General features: G+C 50.8%; 1 protein-coding gene across 2 annotated transcripts in view; it reads right to left on the bottom strand.

The window, feature by feature from the left end:
• Positions 1 to 1,251: 1,251 nt before the first annotated feature.
• Positions 1,252 to 21,887, bottom strand: part of LOC116956550 (uncharacterized) — a 49,300-nt gene continuing 28,664 nt past the window's right edge. The window contains exons 7-9 of one of the 2 annotated variants that reach the window (XM_032978243.2): positions 19,236 to 19,916; positions 11,536 to 15,098; positions 1,252 to 9,825 (exon numbers count right to left, since the gene is read on the bottom strand). In XM_032978243.2, the coding sequence (XP_032834134.1) occupies positions 9,709 to 9,825; positions 11,536 to 15,098; positions 19,236 to 19,916 (4,361 nt within the window). In that variant the 3' untranslated portion in view covers positions 1,252 to 9,708. Of the gene's footprint in view, positions 9,826 to 11,535; positions 15,099 to 19,235; positions 19,917 to 21,887 lie in introns of those variants that run through there. The other variant, XM_032978244.1, reaches the window with a different exon arrangement.

The raw sequence follows: 21,887 nt of genomic DNA, 5'->3' as shown, positions 1-21,887 counted from the left end.
TTGGGGCGAGTGCTGTCAGCGAGAAGCACAGCACCCGCGGGGGTGGGTGGCCAGCACCACGCCCGGCCGCCTTTGTCTCCCCAATGGTAGCGATGTTTACTACGCTACACCGTTACACCAGGTATTAACACTGGTTCGTCACGCAGCGCGCTACACTGCCACTAACCCTGCCCACTATTGCACAGACACGCCAATTCATCCACTAGCCCCGCCTATCACGTCACCATAAACACTTTTGTATTGCCACACCCACTTTTGTATTGCCACACCCACTTTTGTAATTGCCACACCCACTTTTGTAATTGCCACACCCACTTTTGTATTTCCACACCCACTTTTGAATTGCCACACCCACTTTTGTAATTGCCACACCCACTTTTGTATTGCCACACCCACTTTTGTATTGCCACACCCACTTTTGTATTGCCACACCCACTTTTGTATTGCCACACCCACTTTTGTATTTCCACACCCACTTTTGAATTGCCACACCCACTTTTGTAATTGCCACACCCACTTTTGTATTGCCACACCCACTTTTGTATTGCCACACCCACTTTTGTATTGCCACACCCACTTTTGTATTGCCACACCCACTTTTGAATTGCCACACCCACTTTTGTAATTGCCACACCCACTTTTGTAATTGCCACACCCACTTTTCTAATTGCCACACCCACTTGTGTAATTGCCACACCCACTTTTGTATTGCCACACCCACTTTTGCATTCCCACACCCACTTTTGTAATTGCCACACCCACTTTTGTATTGCCACACCCACTTTTGTATTGCCACACCCAATCATAATCTTTCGGTCTTTCAGTAAAGTCACGTAGATGGGTTGAAATAAAATAACAAAAGACACAAGCGATCGTGATCACGTGTCGTGATCGAAGCGTCGTAGTTTTTTTTGTTATTTTCTTTAAACCTATCTACGTGACTTGACCTAAAGACCCAAAGGATATGAATTCCTGCAGTCACGAAAGCTTCAAGTCAAGATTCACACCCAATCAGTTTCATACCCAGCCACTTGACCACAAGACCCACGGGATCGCACAAAGACTATAAACTTTTTTTTTAATTTGACCAGGTAAGCCCCACTTTGAGCTATAGAACTATTTTTTTCAGAAGCGACCTTGCGACCACAAATGATGGCCCAAACTAAGTGGCTTATCATCAAGTGGAAATTCGTAGCAGCAGCCAAAGGAAATAAAAATAAAATAAAGAGTTTAACTGAGGCAGACGCATCGTTAATACGCAGCCGCCATCTCCTTTACTGCAAAATGAAGGCACACGGTGAGTAACGTGATAACGTTTACGGTTCAAACAATAACACAAGCAAGCATGGGCGTGATGAAAACATAGCATAGCATCATCGATAATAATACTGATAATAGTGACCACAGTCAATAGCTTCTTCAGTCATGTGACCTTTAAGTGCGAGGTTAATGCATCTCCAGGGCAACACTTTGGCACGACAAAAGCAAGGACAAAGCATCTCTGCCACCCGGACCAACGTGACCAGCAGACACCAGCCAATCATAATCACCCTTCGGCGGGGGCAGCCAAATCGGCTACTGATTCGTGCAGGCACATCACAGACAAATAATGTGGCGATTTTACCAGGTCACCTACGGAAAACCGTACCCACACTTTTAACCCCACCTCGAGCACACGACCTGCTGCCGATCGACTATGGTAGACAGAGGTGATAAAGCTATTAACTATTTGTAAAACTTTAAACTTTACGAGAACAGTCATTAACTAAACTAAAACTTGGATTTATTTTACCATGTAAGGCCCACTGAACTATGTAGCTCAGTGGGGGACCTGCCCACAAATGATAGCTCAACGAAGTGGCTTATCACGTGGAAACGTATAGCGGCAAAATAATCTCAGGGGCCGTCCATAAATGACGTCACGCGATTTTGGACGATTTTTGAACCCCCCCCCCCCCCATCGTCACACGACGTCACAAGTCAGCCCCCCCTAAAAATGACGTCACAAAGCTCTGCCCCCCGCCCCCAAAAATAAAACATGCTTCAAATGGCTGTAAACTATTGTCATTGTAGTTGCGTATTTAATGTGGCGCTGCACTCTGATGTTGTAGGAGAAAACATTTATTAAGAAAGTCTATTTTATTAAGTAGAACGTGTTGTCTATATTTATTTAACGTTGCACATTTTTACGTGACGTCACATTTCTCAAACTCCCCCCCCCCCTCGTCACACATCGTCACAAATGTCTGACCCCACCCCCCAGATGCGTGACGTCATTTATGGACGGCCCCTAAACTCATGTTGCTAAATGTGGAAGGGGAAAAACCCGAGGACTCAGAAACAAATCCAATCCAAGCGACCACGGGGAGAGAGACACGCAAACCCCAGATATGTAGCAGGCATCAGGGTCAGGATCGAACCCACGACCTCCTGCATACCAAGGGAGGTAGTTAACATCTCCTAGCCACCTGGGGCCCCACGGTGGGTGGTGGGAGATTGAAGAATCTCGCGACAACTTTTCAAATTCTGCAGAAAATAATACGCTGCAAGTAACAAATGAGGGTGGTCAATCTGTGACAAGAGGCATCCCTCGATTTACAAACGTTAGGTTCACATTTCGCTTTCACGCAAATCCACGAATTGTGAACGCTTTTTTTCCCTCGATTTGACGAAATCCAATTTTCCCCACGCGCCACGAGATCGTCTAACAAGATTCCACCCGGGGGAGGCTTGCCGTCATCCATCCGCCACTGGACATCTGTGACGATGAGCTTCATAGACCTTCAGATTCCTCCTCCTCCTCCAGTTTAAATCAAGATTCCAATCCGCGGCGCCTCCACATCACCTGTCCCAGTCATCCCAGCGTGCAGCAGATCGTTTAGCGAGGTCCCTGAAGAGGTTATGCTCGTTTAAACAAAAATATATTATCGTTTTAATGCTTGTTTTTTATTACCGTTTTTTGAGCTGTGAAAAGTGATATCTGTGTATTTATATTTTGAGATCTGTATTAAAGAGTTGGAATGACCGTCAGAAACACATCCACACGTGTTAGTATGTGAAATGGATGGGACAAGCCGTTCCCGATTGGCAACATTTCGTTTTTTGCGCGCATTCTTTGAGGAACGAACCCCCCCCCCCCCTTTCAGTAAATCGAGGGATACCCTTCTTCAGAACTTTCAAAATGACTCTTCTCCCTCTTCATGGCATTGTCCCGACCTGTTGTGGGGGAGGAGGAGGGGGGGGTCTGTGATTGTCATATCTCTGGAACCACGTTGCGTTTGCAATGTCAACCATATTTGTCTCACCTGACGGCGATTGCTTTTGTGTTGCGATCGAAACGTCGTGATATATTTTTTTCTACCTACGTGACTTTACCGAAAGAACCAAAGAGTATGGATATGTGGATCATGAACTTATTTCGCCACCGTACATAGCCAACCGTGCTAATCGGAATTTTGCTGCCTTGGTAAATGTGATATTTGTTTTGCAGTTTCACTGTCCATCACCATCATTCCCTGTGAGGTTGGATAATTCAATAACTAACATTTGTAAGACCACTCTTTCATGGTCTTGACCTGGTGCTCATTGCATATTGACATTTTCACTTCCTCGGGAGAAAAATGAAACTCCATCCGCCCCCTGTTAAAGCCGCCAAAATCCTATCAATGAAGAACGACGGCGTGCGGACCTTTAGCCCCCCGGGTCTCGGCCTCTCGTCTCCGGCCCGATTCCTGCAAATTTCACTGAAGGCTTTTTTTTTTTAGATTATCCTTTTGATCAATGAGGCTCTCACAAATGGTCAACCCGGATCACCTCGCCCATTTACTGACTCCCCCCCCACCCGTACTCGTGGCCATCCCCGAAGCCTTCGTCCTGCACCGAGGGCCCGATTTAGGCCTCAGCTAGCACAGCTTCTAGGCACCTCACAAGACGAGGGGGGGGGGGGGGGGCTCTAAATACGAAGAGGGAACAAAAAAAACAGAAAAAAAAGTTTCCAGTTTAACATAATCCGATGGGAAAATAAAGATGGGGTCAAAAAACACACACTCTAAAATCGCTGTTTTCATTCCGAAGTGATAACAACATACGGGCATTCCTCAACGGGGGCTTCTTAAGAACTCACATTGTTTAAGGGCCCACAACATTGTCACGATCCGGGCCTGGCCCTGCCCAGCGTTGTTGGTGAAGCGGTGACGATGGTCACGTGGTTTGAACCCCACCTGGGCCCGTGCGTTTCACTCTGTCCTGCTTTCCCTTCTCGGATGATTCAACTTAACACGCAGGCTTTCGCGACCAATATTATTCATAATAAAGGTTTTTGTTGGGTGAGATCGCGTTATATATAAATGTGTCGTAACCCTCCACCACCCGACACGGCCAATCGGCAAAAAAAAGTGTCACGTTGACAAAAGACAAAAATAGTTCACGACTTTAGCCCCTCACCGGTGTGTTGAAGAGTGAATCCACAACATTGACAGCTTTGAGTTGTACGACGTTCCGCTGGTAATTACATCCAGCATCATCATCGGGCATTACATCCACCATTCTGGCGAATTGCCCGATGATGCTGGATGTAATTACCAGCGAAACGTCGTACAACTCAAACTGTAAATGTTGTGGATTCACTCTTCAACACACCGGTGGGCTAAAGTAGTGAATTATTTGTCTTTTGTCAACGTGACACTTTTTTGCTGATTGGCCGTGTCGGGTGGTGGAGGGTTACGACACATTTATAAATAACGCGATCTCACCCAACAAAAACCTTTATTATGAATGAGTCAACTTCTACGCGGTGGGCCTGATGTCTTGTGACCCCCCCCCCCCCCCACCATTAACTGGCCCCTAACATTTTTCTCTAATTTATCTTTTAAATAAACCTTACCGATTTATTTCGGATGGCCGACACGGGTTCATATTACTACTTGTGTATGGGCTCATAATGGGCCATCCCCTAAACCGCATCACCACTGCACAAACCGTGGCGGGTGAGCACACCTGATGCACAAATGGAAAATGAAAAACTCTCCAAAGAATGTGCGACTGTGGGTCAATCCGGAACAGGCCGTACAAACGTATAAGGACGCGATGCCCGATCCAGAAATACGGAGGAGACATCACAGCGGCGATAAACTCCGCGGCTCCTGAAGCGGTTGTCTGGCTTTACCACCTCAACGTGAAGTCGTGATTGTTCATCTGCAGCGACATCAGCAGCCGTACGAAAGACGACAAAACCGAAAAAAACCATGAAAGATGACTGAAAGGATTCCTGGGAAAGATTTTAAGAGAGAAGCACCACCACGAAATGGACAATGCTGAGATGGGCATAAACGCCGTTTTTTGCACGGGATAAATTTTGGACGAAGCATTGGGTGACCTTCTGAGGTCATCGTTTATCCAAAAATATTACGTTTTAGAGATTTAAATGTGGGTCACGAGACATCTGTACCACCCTACACAATGCCTGCTTAAGTTTCTCCTCTGCTAGGCTCGAGTTGTGTATTTCCGTGATATGTACACACACGACGCCTCGACTACCTTGCACAAAGGTTCTTTATAAATGACACCTATTATCACGACCCTTCTTCCAAGGGTAGCTGAAATTAAGTACTAACGTCTCTCGCTGCGGTCAACAATACTTCAAAAATCATAATAATACTTTCATGGTATGTGCCCTCCAGTTGCCTGGGTGAAAAGTGGGCTAGGTTTTGCCCAATGCTGGCCAGCTGGCTCAGCAACAAACTTCATCTAGATCAACAAACTTCATCTAGATCAACAAACTTCATCTAGATCAACAAACTTAATAAACGAGTAAACGCTGCTGGTAAGCTGGGCCGGATTTAGACCTAAGCTCAGTAAGCACAGCGTCTCACATTACGGGGAGGGGGGGAGGGGGCGGAGGAGGAATCTAAATGCGCAAAAAATAATACGAAGTTTCAAGTTTAACGTACAAGTAGAACCCCTGTTAACGAGCACCCCTGTTAACGAGCCGTCGCTTAACGAATCGTCGCTTAACGAATCGTCGCTGCAGGCTGCCACCTCGTGTGCTGCCCTGCAGGCTGCCACCTTGTGTGCTGCCCTGCAGGCTGCCACCTTGTGCTGCCCTGCAAGCTGACACCTCGTGCTACCACCTCGTGCTGCCCTGCAAGCTGCCACCTCGTGTGCTGCCCTGCAGGCTGCCACCTCGTGCTGCCCTGCAGGCTGCCACCTTGTGTGCTGCCCTGCAGGCTGCCACCTTGTGTGCTGCCCTACAGGCTGCTACCTTGTGTGCTGCCCTGCAGGCTGCTACCTTGTGTGCTGCCACCTTGTGTGCTGCCCTGCAAACTGCTACCTTGTGTGCTGCCCTGCAGGCTGCTACCTTGTGTGCTGCCACCTTGTGTGCTGCCCTGCAGGCTGCTACCTTGTGTGCTGCCCTGCAGGCTGCTACCTTGTGTGCTGCCCTGCAGGCTGCTACCTTGTGTGCTGCCCTGCAGGCTGCTACCTTGTGTGCTGCCCTGCAGGCTGCTACCTTGTGTGCTGCCCTGCAGGCTGCCACCTCGTGTGCTGCCCCGCAGGCTGCTTGAGCGGCAGCCTTTCGAACTTATCGAACTTATCGGCCACATCGGCGGCTCCGACCTATTCATAAACTCCGCGTTCAAATCCAATGAAATTCGTTTTAAACATTTGTGGCGCCCATTGTAAAACATAAACACACTGAGATATCTCAGAATACTGAAGTCAGCCACCCCCCCCCCCAAAGTCAAAATCCTGGCTCCGCCCCTGTGCATAACACAGGTAGTCCCCGAGTTACGATGGTCAGACTTACGACATTTCAATCTCACGATGGCGATACGACAAAATCGTTAAATATTTTAAATTTCGCGCGGCAGGCAAACGTACAGCAGCGTACCACAAGGTACGACACTGTACGTCGGGACGCTGCCTTGTACTCCTTGGCTAGGCTAGGGCCACCTTCGACTTACACGATATTTTTTTTACGTACGATGGGGGTCATCGTCGTCGTAAGTAGAGGACTGCCTGCACCGAGTTGATCTCGAGGAGCAAAAACCAACCCGCAAACTGCGGTCGTCCTCGCAGCAGCGGCTCTGGGCTAACCATCCAACAAAGACGGTCAAGCGCATCGCGCGCTTTTTAGACGCGCTTCTGCGGCCGTCTGGAACGTTCTTCCTTCTGATATTTTTCTCGAACTGATTTGTGTTTCGGTTTTGTTTTTTTGTCCTTCCCCCCCAAACCTCCAAAGAGCGGGTTTGGCTACGTTCGGTGCGAAACAAGTTCAACACGCACACACATACGCGTATACGAAACCTTGCCTACCTCACGCTAAGGCACTTAGTAAATTAACTTCTCCCATTCAGAAAGAAATTAAAAACCTACTCATTTCCTAAGATATGTTATATAATAAACTTCAGGTGCTTTTTTTTTTCTTCTGCACACCGCTCCGACGTTTTCCCCCTCCACATTCAGAACCGACAGCACGCATTCAGATTAGATAACTTAGCTGCTATAAATTTTCACAAGATAAGCCATTTGCATTATGAGACCTCCTTTGCCAGTAACAAGATATAGTAATAGGTTTTACCCTTTTTAACTGGCACAAAAACTGACACCTTTATTCAAGGCATCATGTTTGCAATAACCACAACACAAGCAGTCAAAATGCAAACAAAGGAGACAACTCTAATAATAATATGCACTGTCCTTGAATTTGATTGGTCCACACCTGAGACGGCTTTTCTTAGAGCCTAGTCTCCACTGGTGTTGGACCAAATGACACAAAAAGGCGTGTGGACCAATCAAATTCAAGGACAGTGCCAATATTATTATCAGAGTTGTCTCTTTTGTTTGCATTTTGACTACCTGTGTTGTGGTTATTGCAAACATGATGCCATGAATAAAGGTGTCAGTTTTTCTGCCAGTTAAAAAGGGTAAAAACCTATTACTATAAGCCATTTAGCCGAGCTATCATCTGTGGCCAGGTCGTTTGGTTTTAGTTTATTTGGAGAGATTTGCTTACCTTTCCTATACGTTTGACTCCTATCGTTTTTGGTATTGTTATTGTGACGTTCTGAACCTCCCCTACTGGACATCCGTGATAAAGCGCTTCAAAGCTCATCGGATTTCTCCAGGACAAATAAAGATGCCGATTCCGGGTTTGCTGCATCCCTTACAAAAGTAGAATATGCATTATCACCACCCCTTTCCAAGGGGTCGATACAATAAGTACTAACTTGTGTAGACACTGTCAACAACACTTCAATAATAATAACACCGTCATGGTACATGCTGGTGGGTAAAGGTAATGGAAGGCAAAGGTGAAAGCCCTGCAATTGCCCGCTGTCAATGCCGGTGGTGGCAGGGCCTCCACTAAACGAGCGATACAGCTGATCGTCGGCCACTAACCTGCTAAGCCATGACATGAACAACACTGTCAGGGTTTGACCAGCTCCAGTGAGCCCCACGAGACACTGAGCCTACTCTTTCACGCTGGCCAGACACAGCTTTGAAGAGGTTCAAGTACCCACGGCGTAACCCATGTAAGCCTGTAGCAGACTGTTTGGGGCTGTTCGCGAGCAGCGGCAGCTATGAAGGCTGCCACTGCGGCACACGACGGGGTGGGCGGCCAGCACCAGGGATGGCCGTCTTCGTCTCCCTCGTGGCGACGTTTACTTCACACCTCACCAGGTACTTCATTTGAGGCTGTGTCCACCTAGGGGGAGGCCCACGACCGGTTCAGATAATCGCTATCGCCGGTGTTGATGGCGGTGGCCGTGAGCGGGAATCGAACTCGGGCTTTTACGGGCTTCGTAGCGCAGCGTAGTGCCAACCGCTACCACCAAAGACAAAGATCCCCCGTGCAGCCTGTAACAGACTGTAGGGCAAGTGCTGTTAGTAGCGAGTAGCAGCACCAATGAAGGCCGGCCCGGCACATGAGGGGGTGGGTGGCCAACACCACGGCCGGTCGCCTTTGTCTCTCCAGTGGCGATGTTTACACACCACACCAGGTACGCATTTGAGGTCAAGTCGACCTAGGGGAGGTAGAGCCTGCCGGCACCTGTGCATCGCGACCCCAGGATGGTGCTCAACTATCCACGTGGTTCCCGCACCACGGGCCGATGTGAATGCTCGGTCCTTATTAATCTTGACCGTCTCTGGGTCTCTGTGTAGTGAGTCTATGGATTTGTGCGTGGAGAATCTGTGGGTCTCTGTGTGACGAGTCTTTGGGTGTCTGTGCGATGAGTCTATAGGTCTCTGTGTGACGAGTCTGTGGGTGTCTGTGTGCGTCTGTGGGTCTCTGTGTGATGAGTTTATGGATTTGTGTGTGGAGAATCTGTGGGCCTCTGTGTGACGAGTCTTTGGGTGTCTGTGCGATGAGTCTATAGGTCTCTGTGTGACGAGTCTGTGGGTGTCTGTGTGCGTCTGTGGGTCTCTGTGTGATGAGTTTATGGGTCTCTGTAATCCACATGTTCCTCTCTCTACCTCTCAGTGTAATCTTCATCAACATGTCTATCTACTGCTGGATGGAGACCAGTGATGAGGATGGTGATGACGATGTCTGTACCCTCTGTGTGTTCTCTAAAACCCATGTTCCTATTTCTGTCTGTCAGTGTAACTCCAAGCATCTCTCAAAGCTTATTTGAGCACTTGGTAGGCAGCGTCTGTGTGTGTCCGTCTTTGTGTCTGTGTACGTGTCCGTGTCTCTAAACACTGCGACTAGGTATCCACAGGTGGACACGGGGACACAGGCTGACAGGGGGACACGGGGACAGTCTCCTGCCTCCGTCTGTGTCCGTGATTCTTCCGAGTCCGGGACATGATTTGCTCGAGACGCTGAGACACGGGGAGGAGGAGGGAGACACGGGGAGGGGGAGGGAGACACGGGGAGGGGGAGGGAGACACGGGGAGGGGGAGGGAGACACGGGGAGGGGGAGGGAGACACGGGGAGGTGGAGGGAGACACGGGGAGGGGGAGGGAGACACGGGGAGGGGGAGGGAGACACGGGGAGGGGGAGAGAGACACGGGGAGGTGGAGGGAGACACGGGGAGGGGGAGGGAGACACGGGGAGGGGGAGGGAGACACGGGGAGGGGGAGGGAGACACGGGGAGGGAGACACAAGGAGGAGGGAGACACGGGGAGGTGGAGGGAGACACGGGGAGGAGGGAGACAGGGGGAGGGGGAGGGAGACACGGGGAGAGAGACACGGGGAGGTGGAGGGAGACACGGGGAGGAGGGAGACACGGGGAGGGGGAGGGAGACACGGGGAGGGGGAGGGAGACACGGGGAGGGGGAGAGAGACACGGGGAGGTGGAGGGAGACACGGGGAGGTGGAGGGAGACACGGGGAGGGGGAGGGAGACACGGGGAGGGGGAGGGAGACACGGGGAGGTGGAGGGAGACACGGGGAGGTGGAGGGAGACACGGGGAGGTGGAGGGAGACACGGGGAGGGGGAGGGAGACACGGGGAGGTGGAGGGAGACACGGGGAGCGAGACACGGGGAGGTGGAGGGAGACACAGACACACTTTAGTCACAGATTAGTCACTCAGCTCTCTAGACATTCTAGAACATCATGAGAATTGAAACGTGTGCACAAGTACATTGCACTGTGTACATGTGCATCCCCACGTCCAAGTGTTTGTCCCCGTGTATGTGTGTCCGTATGTCCGTGTCCCAGTGTCTCCGTGTCCCAGTGTCTCCGTATCCCCGTGTTTGTCCCCGTGTATGCGTGTCCGTGTCCCCGTGTCTCCATATCCCCGTGTCCGCGTGTCCCCATGTTGTCCCCGTGTCTCCGTGTTGTCTCCATGTCCCCGTGTCTCCATGTTGTCCCCGTGTCTCCGTGTTGTCCCCGTGTCTCCGTGTTGTCCCCGTGTTGTCCCCGTGTCTCCGTGTTGTCCCCGTGTCTCCGTGTTGTTCCCGTGTTGTCCCCGTGTCTCTGTGTTGTCCCCGTGTTGTCTCCGTGTTGTCCCCGTGTCCCCGTGTCGTCCCCGTGTTGTCCCCGTGTCCCCGTGTCTCCGTGTTGTCCCCGTGTCTCCGTGTTGTCCCCGTGTCTCCGTGTTGTCCCCGTGTTGTCCCCGTGTCTCCGTGTTGTCCCCGTGTCTCCGTGTTGTCCCCGTGTTGTCCCCGTGTTGTCCCCGTGTCTCTGTGTTGTCCCCGTGTTGTCTCTGTGTTGTCCCCGTGTCCCCGTGTCTCCGTGTTGTCCCCGTGTCTCCGTGTTGTCCCCGTGTCTCCGTGTTGTCCCCGTGTCTCCGTGTTGTCTCCGTGTTGTCCCCGTGTCTGTGTTGTCCCCGTGTTGTCTCCGTGTTGTCCCCGTGTTGTCCCCGTGTCTCCGTGTTGTCCCCGTGTTGTCCCCGTGTTGTCCCCGTGTTGTCCCCGTGTCTCCGTGTCGTCCCCGTGTCTCCTTGTTGTCCCTGTGTCGTCTCCGTGTTGTCCCCGTGTTGTCCCCGTGTTGTCCCCGTGTCTCCGTGTTGTCCCCGTGTCTGTGTTGTCCCCGTGTTGTCTCCGTGTTGTCCCCGTGTTGTCCCCGTGTCTCCGTGTCCCGCTACCTGCTTCCTCTCTCTCCTCTCCTGCTCATCTCTTTGTGCTGCTTTCAAGATGGCCGCCCTCCCCGTCTCCACGGCAACCGTCTTGTCCATCTCCGCGGCAACCGTCTTGTCCATCTCCATGGCAACCGTCTTGTCCATCTCCGCGGCAACCGTCTTGTCCATCTCCACGGCAACCATCTTGTCCATCTCCATGGCAACTGTCTTGTCCATCTCCACGGCAACCGTCTTGTCCATCTCCGCGGCAACCGTCTTGTCCATCTCCGCGGCAACCGAATTCTTCGTCGTCTCCAAGGCGACCGCTGACTCCATCTCCAGAGCAGCCAGCTTCGCCACCTCCATGGCAACCACCTCTCCATTCTCACCCACAAACCCTCCGCCTGTTTCCATGTCAGCCTGCAAAACGCTCGGAGTGTTGTTCTGACCCTTGTCGCTCGGGCAGTTGCTAGGGCTGTTGCTAGGGCTGTTGCTAGGGCTGTTGCTAGGGCAGTTGCTAGGGCAGTTGCTAGGCCAGTTTCTAGGGCTGTTGCTAGGGCTGATGGCTATGGACGTGCTGTTGCCATCACAGCTGTCAGTCTGACTGTCGCCGCTGTGGCTGCTCACGTGGTTGTTGTTATTGGTGTTGCTGTGGTTACTGTTGCCGTGGCTGCTGTTGCCATGGCTACTGTTGCCGTGGCTGCTGTTGCCGTGGCTACTGTTGCCGTGGCTGCTGTTGCCGTGGCTGCTGTTGCCGTGGCTGCTGTTGCCGCGGCTGCTGTTGCCGCGGCTGCTGTTGCCGCGGCTGCTGTTGCCGCGGCTGCTGTTGCCGCGGCTGCTGTTGCCGCGGCTGCTGTTGCCGCGGCTGCTGTTGCCGTGGCTACTGTTGCCGTGGCTGCTGTTGCCGTGGCTACTGTTGTCGTGGCTACTGTTGCCGTGGCTGCTGTTGCCGTGGCTACTGTTGCCATGGCTACTGTTGCCGTGGCTGCTGTTGCCGTGGCTACTGTTGCCCTGGCTGTAAGCCTCACCGCTGCTGCTGCTGCTTTGGCTGTCGATGAGGCTGCTGTTGGTCAGACTGTTCTGATTTTGGCCACCTGTCTGGCCGACGGTCTGGCTGCTATTGCTGCTGCTGCTACAACCGTCGCCATGTCGACTATCGGGCTGGCCGTGAGTGCGGCTGTCCATCCGGCTGTTGTCTCGGATGTCGCTTTGGCTCTCCCCAGTTTCACTCTTTGTCTGACTGTTGCTTTGGCTGTCGCCGTTTGGGCTGTAGGCCTCGCAGCCTGCCTGTGCGTCGCAATGATTGTTAGTCGGCCTGTCAGCTGGGTGACTACTCTGGCTGTCTGCCTGTGAGTCAGTTGGGTGACTACTCCGGCTGTCTGCCTGTAAGTCAGTCAGGTGACTACTCTGGCTGTCTGCCTGTAAGTCAGTTGGGTGACTACTCTGGCTGTCTGCCTGTAAGTCAGTTGGGTGACTACTCTGGCTGTCTGCCTGTAAGTCAGTCGGGTGACTACTCTGGCTGTCTGCCTGTAAGTCAGCTGGGTGACTACTCTGGCTGTCTGCCTGTAAGTCAGCTGGGTGACTACTCTGGCTGTCTGCCTGTAAGTCAGTCGGATGACTACTCTGACTGTCTGCCTGTGAGTCAGTTGGGTGACTACTCTGGCTGTCTGCCTGTAAGTCAGTTGGGTGACTACTCTGGCTGTCTGCCTGTGAGTCAGCTGGGTGACTACTCTGGCTGTCTGTCTGTAAGTCAGTAGGGTGACTACTCTGGCTGTCTGCCTGTAAGTCAGTAGGGTGACTACTCTGGCTGTCTGCCTGTAAGTCAGCTGGGTGACTACTTTGGCTGTCTGCCTGTAAGTCAGTTGGGTGACTACTCTGGCTGTCTGCCCGTAAGTCAGTTGGGTGACTACTCTGGCTGTCTGCCTGTAAGTCAGTAGGGTGACTACTCTGGCTGTCTGCCTGTAAGTCAGTTGGGTGACTACTCTGACTGTCTGCCTGTGAGTCAGCTGGGTGACTACTCTGGCTGTCTGCCTGTAAGTTAGTTGGGTGACTAGTCTGGCTGTCTGCCTGTAAGTCAGTAGGGTGACTAGCCTGACTGTCTGCCTGTGAGTCAGTTGGGTGACTACTCTGACTGTCTGCCTGTAAGTCAGTTGGGTGACTACTCTGGCTGTCTGCCTGTAAGTCAGCTGGGTGACTACTCTGGCTGTCTGCCTGTAAGTCAGTTGGGTGACTACTCTGGCTGTCTGCCTGTGAGTCAGCTGGGTGACTACTCTGGCTGTCTGCCTGTGAGTCAGTTGGGTGACTACTCTGGCTGTCTGCCTGTAAGTCAGTTGGGTGACTACCCTGGCTGTCTGCCTGTAAGTCAGTTGGGTGACTACTCTGACTGTCTGCCTGTGAGTCAGTTGGGTGACTACTCTGGCTGTCTGCCTGTGAGTCAGTTGGGTGACTACTCTGGCTGTCTGCCTGTAAGTCAGACTGACCGTCAGCCTGCCTGTCGGCTTTGCCGTCAGCCCGCCTGACAGTCCGACTGTTGCTACGGGCAACGCTGCCGCCCTTAGCCCGCCCCTTTGTTTGTCTGTTGTCAGCTGTCTGACTACTGTTGTCGTCGTCACGGGTGTTGCTACGGCCTCTGCTGGTCTGACTGTTCCCTTGGCTACCGGGCTGCCTGTTGGCCTCGCCATTGCCAGGCGTCTTTTTGGGCTGTTGCTGTCGACTGTTGCTACGAGTTGCTGTGGTTGTGGTGGTGGTGTTGGCTCTCGTGTGACTGTTCTTGACAGGGGCTCGGTTGTCGCTCCTGGTGGTGGCTGTCGTGGTGGTGGTGGTGGTGGCGGTAGCCGTGGTGACAGAGGGTGTTGTGCGACTGTTCCTCTTGCCGGTTTGGTTATTGCCAGTCGTGGAAGTTGTGGCTGATGCGGCTGTTGTCTGGCTGTCGTTTGGAACTTGGTTGTTGTTGTTGCTGCTGCTGGCGGTGCTGGTGATTGAAGTGGGACTGTTGTTGCTGGTGGTAGCCGTGGTTGTTGTTGCCATCTGACTGTTGCCGTCTGTCATTTTATTGCTGCTGCTGCTGCTGGTGGTAGCTGCGGTTGTTGTTGTCGTCTGACTGTCCTTGCCAGTAGTTTGGCTGTCGCTAGCGGTGGTAGTTGTAGGGCCGTTGCCATCGGCACCGTCCCTGCTTGCGGTTGCCGTCCGACTGTTCTTCTCAGCGTTGCTGCTCGGGGTGTTGGCTGTCGTGGGGGTGGCTGTAGCGCTGTTGTCGGTGGCTCCGTTGCCAACGGTGATGGCGGTGGTTGTTGTGCAGCTGTTACTTTTGCAGCTCTTGCTACTCTGGCTGTTGCTACGGTCTCGGCTGCTGTTGTTGCTGTTGTTTTGGCTGTTGCTGCTCGGCGGGCTGTACAGAGCCTTGGAGACCTGGGCCGCGACCGTTGCCGTGGGCGACGCCACCGCTTGAATCAGAAGCACGGGGTTGCCGTGGCGAGCGGGGGAGTTGCCACGGCGACCGGGGGAGTTGCCACGGCGACCGGGGGCCCGGTCCAGGCTCCGGCTGCGGAGAAACGGGGAGTGGGGTGGTGGAACGGGGGAACGGGGACAGACTGGGAGACACGGGGGGGGGGGGAGACACGGGGGGGGGGGACACGGGGGGGGGAGGGGACACGGGTGGGGGGATACACGGGGGGGGGGAGACACGGGGGGGGGGGGGAGACACGGGGGGGGGGGGGAGACACGGGGGGGGGGGGGGGAGACACGTGACATTGTTAGTCAGTCATTATCATCATCACTGAGACCTCCTTTGCCAGTAACAAGATATAGGAATAGGTTTTACCCTTTTAACGGGCACTAAAAGTTGTACGCCTTTTGGCATCTTCTGGTCCAACACCAGTGGAGACTTAAGGGCTCTAAGAAAAGCTGTCTCGGGTGTGGGCCAATCAAATTCAAGGACAGTGCCAATATCATTATCAGAGTTCTCTTTTTTTGTTTGCATTTCCACTGCTTGTGTTGTGGCTATTGCAAACATGATGCCTTGAATAAAGGTGTCAGTTTTTGTGCCAGTTAAAAGGGTAAAAACCTATTACTATATCATCATCATCATCGTCACCACTCATCATCACCGACACGATCACTGCTGCTGCTGCTACTGCTGCTGTTGTTGCTGTAAGTTTGTGCAGCAGAAGTCAAGGTTGTTGCTGTACATAGTTGTTGTTGTTGTTGTTGTCTTGGGTTGTAATTGTTGCTGCACCAGCGATGTCTGCCGTCAATGTTCCAAGTTGCAGTCGAAGGCTAAGATTCCCCTGCCGTGGAAGGGGCCATACACAAATGACGTCACGCGATTATGGACGATTTTTTTACCCCCCCCGTCACATGACGTCACAAAAAGTCAGACCCCCCTCAAATATGACGTCACGAAAAGTCAGACCCCCCCTCAAATATGACGTCACGAAAAGTCAGACCCCCCCCCTCAAATATGACGTCACAAAAAGTCAGACCCCCCTCAAATATGACGTCACGAAAAGTCAGACCCCCCCCCCTCAAATATGACGTAACAAAAAGTCAGACCCCCCCTCAAATATGACGTCATAAAAAGTCAGACCCCCCTCAAATATGACGTCACAAAAAGTCAGACCCCCCTCAAATATGACGTCACAAAAAGTCAGACCCCCCTCAAATATGACGTCACAAAAAGTCACTCCCCCCCTCAAATATGACGTCACAAAAAGTCAGACCCCCCTCAAATATGACGTCACAAAAAGTCAGACCCCCCCTCAAATATGACGTCACAAAAAGTCAGACCCCCCCTCAAATATGACGTCACAAAAAGTCAGACCCCCCCCTCAAATATGACGTCACAAAAAGTCAGACCCCCCCTCAAACATGACGTCACAAAAAGTCAGACCCCCCATCAAATATGACGTCACAAAAAGTCAAACCCGCCCCCTCAAATATGACGTCACAAAAAGTCAGACCCACCCCCCTCAAATATGACGTCACAAAAAGTCAAACCCCCCTCAAATATGACGTCACAAAGCTCTGCCCCCCCCAAAAAAATATATAAAACATGCTTCAAATGGCTGTAAACTATTGTTGTCATTGTAGTGCGTATTTAATGTGGCGCTGCACTCTGATGTTGTAGGAGAAAACATTTATTAACAAAGTCTATTTAATTAAGTAGAACGTGTTGTCTATATTTATTTAAAGTTGCGCATTTTGATGTGACGTCACATTTCTCAAACAACCCCCCTCCCCCCCTCGTCACACATCGTCACAAATGTCTGTCACCCCCTCCCCCACCTCTAGGTGCGTGACGTCATTTATGGACGGCCCCATAGCTTTAACAGACTGTTGGGGCGAGTGGTGTCAGCGAGAAGCACAGCACACGAGGGGGTGGGTGGCCAGCACCACGCCTTAGTCAAAGTGGCGATGTCGTGGTGGTGGTTGTGGTGGTGGTTGTGGTGGTGGTTGTGGTGGTGGTTGTGGTTGTGGTTGTTGTGGTGGTGGTTGTTGTGGTTGTGGTGGTTGTGGTTGTTGTGGTGGTTGTTGTGGTTGTGGTGGTGGTTGTTGTGGTGGTTGTGGTTGTTGTGGTGGTGGTTGTGGTGGTGGTTGTTGTGGTTGTGGTGGTTGTGGTTGTTGTGGTGGTTGTTGTTGTGGTGGTTGGTTGTGGTGGTGGTTGTGGTGGTGGTTGTTGTGGTTGTGGTGGTTGTGGTTGTTGTGGTGGTGGTTGTTGTGGTTGTGGTGGTTGTGGTTGTTGTGGTGGTTGTTGTGGTGGTGGTTGTGGTGGTGGTTGTTGTGGTGGTTGTGGTGGTGGTTGTTGTGGTTGTGGTGGTTGTGGTTGTTGTGGTGGTGGTTGTGGTGGTGGTTGTTGTGGTTGTGGTGGTTGTGGTTGTTGTGGTGGTTGTTGTTGTGGTGGTTGGTTGTGGTGGTGGTTGTGGTGGTGGTTGTTGTTGTGGTTGTGGTGGTTGTTGTGGTGGTTGTGGTGGTGGTTGTTGTTGTGGTGGTTGTGGTGGTGGTTGTTGTGGTGGATGTTGTTGTTGTGGTGGTAGTTGTTGTGGTGGTTGTGGTAGTTGTGGTGGTTATTGTGGTGGTTGTTGTGGTGGTTGTGGTGGTTGTTGTGGTGGTTGTGGTTGTTGTGGTGGTGGTTGTTGTGGTTGTGGTGGTTGTGGTTGTTGTGATGGTTGTTGTTGTGGTGGTTGTTGTGGTGGTTGTGGTGGTTGTTGTGGTGGTTGTGGTGGTGGTTGTGGTGGTTGTTGTTGTGGTGGTTGTTGTGGTTGTGGTGGTGGTTGTGGTGGTTGTTGTTGTGGTGGTTGTTGTTGTGGTTGTGGTGGTTGTGGTGGTGGTTGTTGTGGTGGTTGTGGTGGTGGTTGTTGTGGTGGTTGTGGTTGTTGTGGTGGTGGTTGTTGTGGTTGTGGTGGTTGTGGTTGTTGTGGTGGTTGTTGTTGTGGTGGTTGTGGTGGTTGGTTGTGGTGGTTGGTTGTGGTGGTTGGTTGTGGTGGTGGTTGTTGTTGTGGTTGTGGTGGTTGTTATGGTGGTTGTTGTTGTTGTGGTTGTTGTGGTGGTTGTTGTGGTGGTGGTTGTTGTTGTGGTGGTTGTTGTGGTGGTTGTGGTGGTGGTTGTTGTTGTGGTGGTGGTTGAGGTGGTGGTTGTTGTGGTGGATGTTGTTGTTGTGGTGGTAGTTGTTGTGGTGGTTCTGGTAGTTGTGGTGGTTGTTGTGGTGGTTGTGGTGGTTGTTGTGGTGGTTGTGGTGGTTGTGGTGGTTGTTGTTGTGGTTGTTGTTGTGGTGGTTGTTGTGGTGGTTGTTGTGGTTGTTGTTGTGGTGGTTGTTGTGGTGGTTTTTGTGGTGGTTGTGGTGGTTGTTGTGGTGGTTGTGGTGGTGGTTGTTGTGGTGGTTGTGGTGGTGGTTGTTGTGGTGGTTGTGGTTGTTGTGGTGGTGGTTGTTGTGGTTGTGGTGGTTGTGGTTGTTGTGGTGGTTGTTGTTGTGGTGGTTGTGGTGGTTGGTTGTGGTGGTTGGTTGTGGTGGTGGTTGTTGTTGTGGTTGTGGTGGTTGTTATGGTGGTTGTTGTTGTTGTGGTTGTTGTGGTGGTTGTTGTGGTGGTGGTTGTTGTTGTGGTGGTTGTTGTGGTGGTTGTGGTGGTGGTTGTTGTTGTGGTGGTGGTTGTTGTGGTGGATGTTGTTGTTGTGGTGGTAGTTGTTGTGGTGGTTCTGGTAGTTGTGGTGGTTGTTGTGGTGGTTGTTGTGGTGGTTGTGGTGGTTGTTGTGGTGGTTGTGGTGGTTGTTGTTGTGGTTGTTGTTGTGGTGGTTGTTGTGGTGGTTGTTGTGGTTGTTGTTGTGGTGGTTGTTGTGGTGGTTGTTGTGGTGGTTGTGGTGGTTGTTGTGGTGGTTGTGGTGGTGGTTGTGGTTGTTGTTGTGGTTGTTGTGGTGGTTGTTGTTGTGGTGGTTGTGGTGGTTGTTGTTGTGGTGGTTGTTGTGGTTGTGGTGGTGGTTGTGGTGGTTGTTGTGGTGGTTGTTGTTGTGGTTGTTGTAGTGGTTGTTGTGGTGGTTGTTGTGGTGGTTGTTGTGGTTGTTGTGGTGGTTGTTGTGGTGGTTGTGGTGGTGGTTGTTATTGTCGTGGTGGATGTTGTTGTTGTGGTTGTTGTCATGGTGGATGTTGTTGTGGTTGTTGTGGTTGTTATGGTGGATGTTGTTGTGGTTGTTGTCATGGTGATTGTTGTTGTCATGGTGGTTGTTGTTGTTGTTGCTACCGGGCGAGGCAGCTCGATGAGTCTTGCCCATGGAGGCGATGGTTGGTGTCAGGAGTCGCCCCAGCCCCTCTCCCACCCCCGCGCAGGCACTCCCCGCCAGCTCCCTGGACGCCCGCATTGGGGTCCTCGCGGGCTCCTTTCTCGCAACCTCCCTGGACACCCGCGCAGAGTTTTTGGTCAGGCACTTCCTGGCGACCTCCACGGACGACTGCGTGGGGTCCACGAAGGGGTCCTTCGAGACCACTTCGCCGCACCCCGGTGCCGGATTCTCTCCGGACACCTCCGTCGGGTCCTTCGAGAGATCCACTGTCGACGCTCCTCCCGAGCCCTTTGAGGATCCTTCGGAGGTTTCTTCATTTTTTATTTCATTTTTTACTTCGCTACCGTCCGCGGACACCTGTGCCTGATTTTCTTCGCATGCCACCGCTGGGTCCTTCACCGAGGGGTCCTCGGCAGAGACCACGTCGGACGCCCCTGCCTGATTGCTTTCGGACGCGCCAATTATTATTTTCTTCGAGGGACCTTTGGCGGGAACCTCCCTGGGCACCCGGGGCCGTTTCTCCGCGGACGCCCGCGCCTGCTGCTTTGCGAGATTGCCGCTTGAAGACGCCCGCTGCGGTGGGTCCTTGCCAGGGTCCTTGCGAGATGGAAGGCGTCCGAGGGAGGCGCTCCTCTGAGTGCCTGATTTTAGGAAAAAATTAAGTAATATTTAAAAATATATATTTTTTTCATATATATAAAAACAACACGCTTAAAAAATCAAAATGTACCGTGCTAGCGATGGCAAAACTCCACAACTCCAGGAAGTTTCCCCAAAGCTTGGCCACAAAGTAAGGGGACCGCGTGCTGATTTACAGCCAACGTCGGTTGAACGTGGACAATTAAGACCCCAGCCGAAACAAAACATTTAACAAATATAATGTTTACAAATATCTATTTGTAATGATATAATATAGTTATTGTCGTCGGTGTGACATAAGTATACCAAGTTTGCGGTCGATACCACGTTGGGAAGTGGGTTAACATTGAGTCGCAAAAGATTTGAAGATACATCAACAGTTATTAGAAAGCTTGTGATAAATAATGTATAGTAAATTTAATTGTGTCCATACTTGATTTGGGGCTTCCGTGACTGCAGGAATTACTCTTTGTTTTCCTAACTGTGTCCATATTCTTTGGTTCTTTCGGTAAAGTCACGTAGGTACAAAAATAATAATGAAAAATAAAGTGAATAAAAATAACCACTAATAACCATTGTTACAGTTTACATTATAGACTGTCAGTATACTTACCAAGCTTAATAACTAGGCCACAGTCTACATTATAGACTGTCAGTACACTTACCAAGCTTAATAACCAGGCTACAGTCTACATTATAGACTGTCAGTACACTCACCCAGCTTAATAACCAGGCTACAGTCTACATTATAGACTGTCAGTACACTTACCAAGCTTAATAACCAGGCTACAGTCTACATTATAGACTGTCAGTACACTTACCAAGCTTAATAACCAGGCTACAGTCTACATTATAGACTGTCAGTACACTTACCAAGCTTAATAACCAGGCTACAGTCTACATTATAGACTGTCAGTACACTTACCAAGCTTAATAACCAGGCTACAGTCTACATTATAGACTGTCAGTACACTTACCAAGCTTAATAACCAGGCTACAGTCTACATTATAGACTGTCAGTATACTTACCAAGCTTAATAACCCGGCTACAGTCTACATTATAGACTGTCAGTACACTTACCAAGCTTAATAACCAGGCTACAGTCTACATTATAGACTGTCAGTACACTTACCAAGCTTAATAACCAGTCTACAGTCTACATTATAGACTGTCAGTACACTCAGCTTAATAACCAGTCTACAGTCTACATTATAGACTGTCAGTACACTCACGAATCTTAATAACCAGGCTACAGTCTACATTATAGACTGTCAGTACACTCACTCAGCTTAATAACCAGGCTACAGTCTACATTATAGACTGTCACTACACTTACCAAGCTTAATAACCAGGCTACAGTCTACATTATAGACTGTCAGTACACTTACCAAGCTTAATAACCAGTCTACAGTCTACATTATAGACTGTCAGTACACTCACGAATCTTAATAACCAGGCTACAGTCTACATTATAGACTGTCAGTACACTCACTCAGCTTAATAACCAGGCTACAGTCTACATTATAGACTGTCACTACACTTACCAAGCTTAATAACCAGGCTACAGTCTACATTATAGACTGGCAGTACACTTACCAAGCTTAATAAGCAGGCTACAGTCTACATTATAGACTGTCAGTACACTTACCAAGCTTAATAACCAGGCTACAGTCTACATTATAGACTGTCAGTACACTTACCAAGCTTAATAACCAGTCTACAGTCTACATTATAGACTGCCAGTACACTCACTCAGGTTAATAACCAGGCTACAGTCTACATTATAGACTGTCAGTACACTTACCAAGCTTAATAACCAGGCTACAGTCTACATTATAGACTGTCAGTACACTTACCAAGCTTAATAACCAGTCTACAGTCTACATTATAGACTGTCAGTACACTCACTCAGCTTAATAACCAGGCTACAGTCTACATTATAGACTGTCACTACACTTACCAAGCTTAATAA

Source organism: Petromyzon marinus, chromosome 66 (genome assembly GCF_048934315.1).
Source record: "Petromyzon marinus isolate PM22_M1 ecotype Great Lakes invasive population chromosome 66, UKy_Petmar_22M1.pri1.0, whole genome shotgun sequence".
Lineage (NCBI taxonomy): Eukaryota > Metazoa > Chordata > Hyperoartia > Petromyzontiformes > Petromyzontidae > Petromyzon > Petromyzon marinus.
Note: the sequence above shows the minus strand (reverse complement) of the source record. Positions and strands in the feature narration are given on the sequence as shown.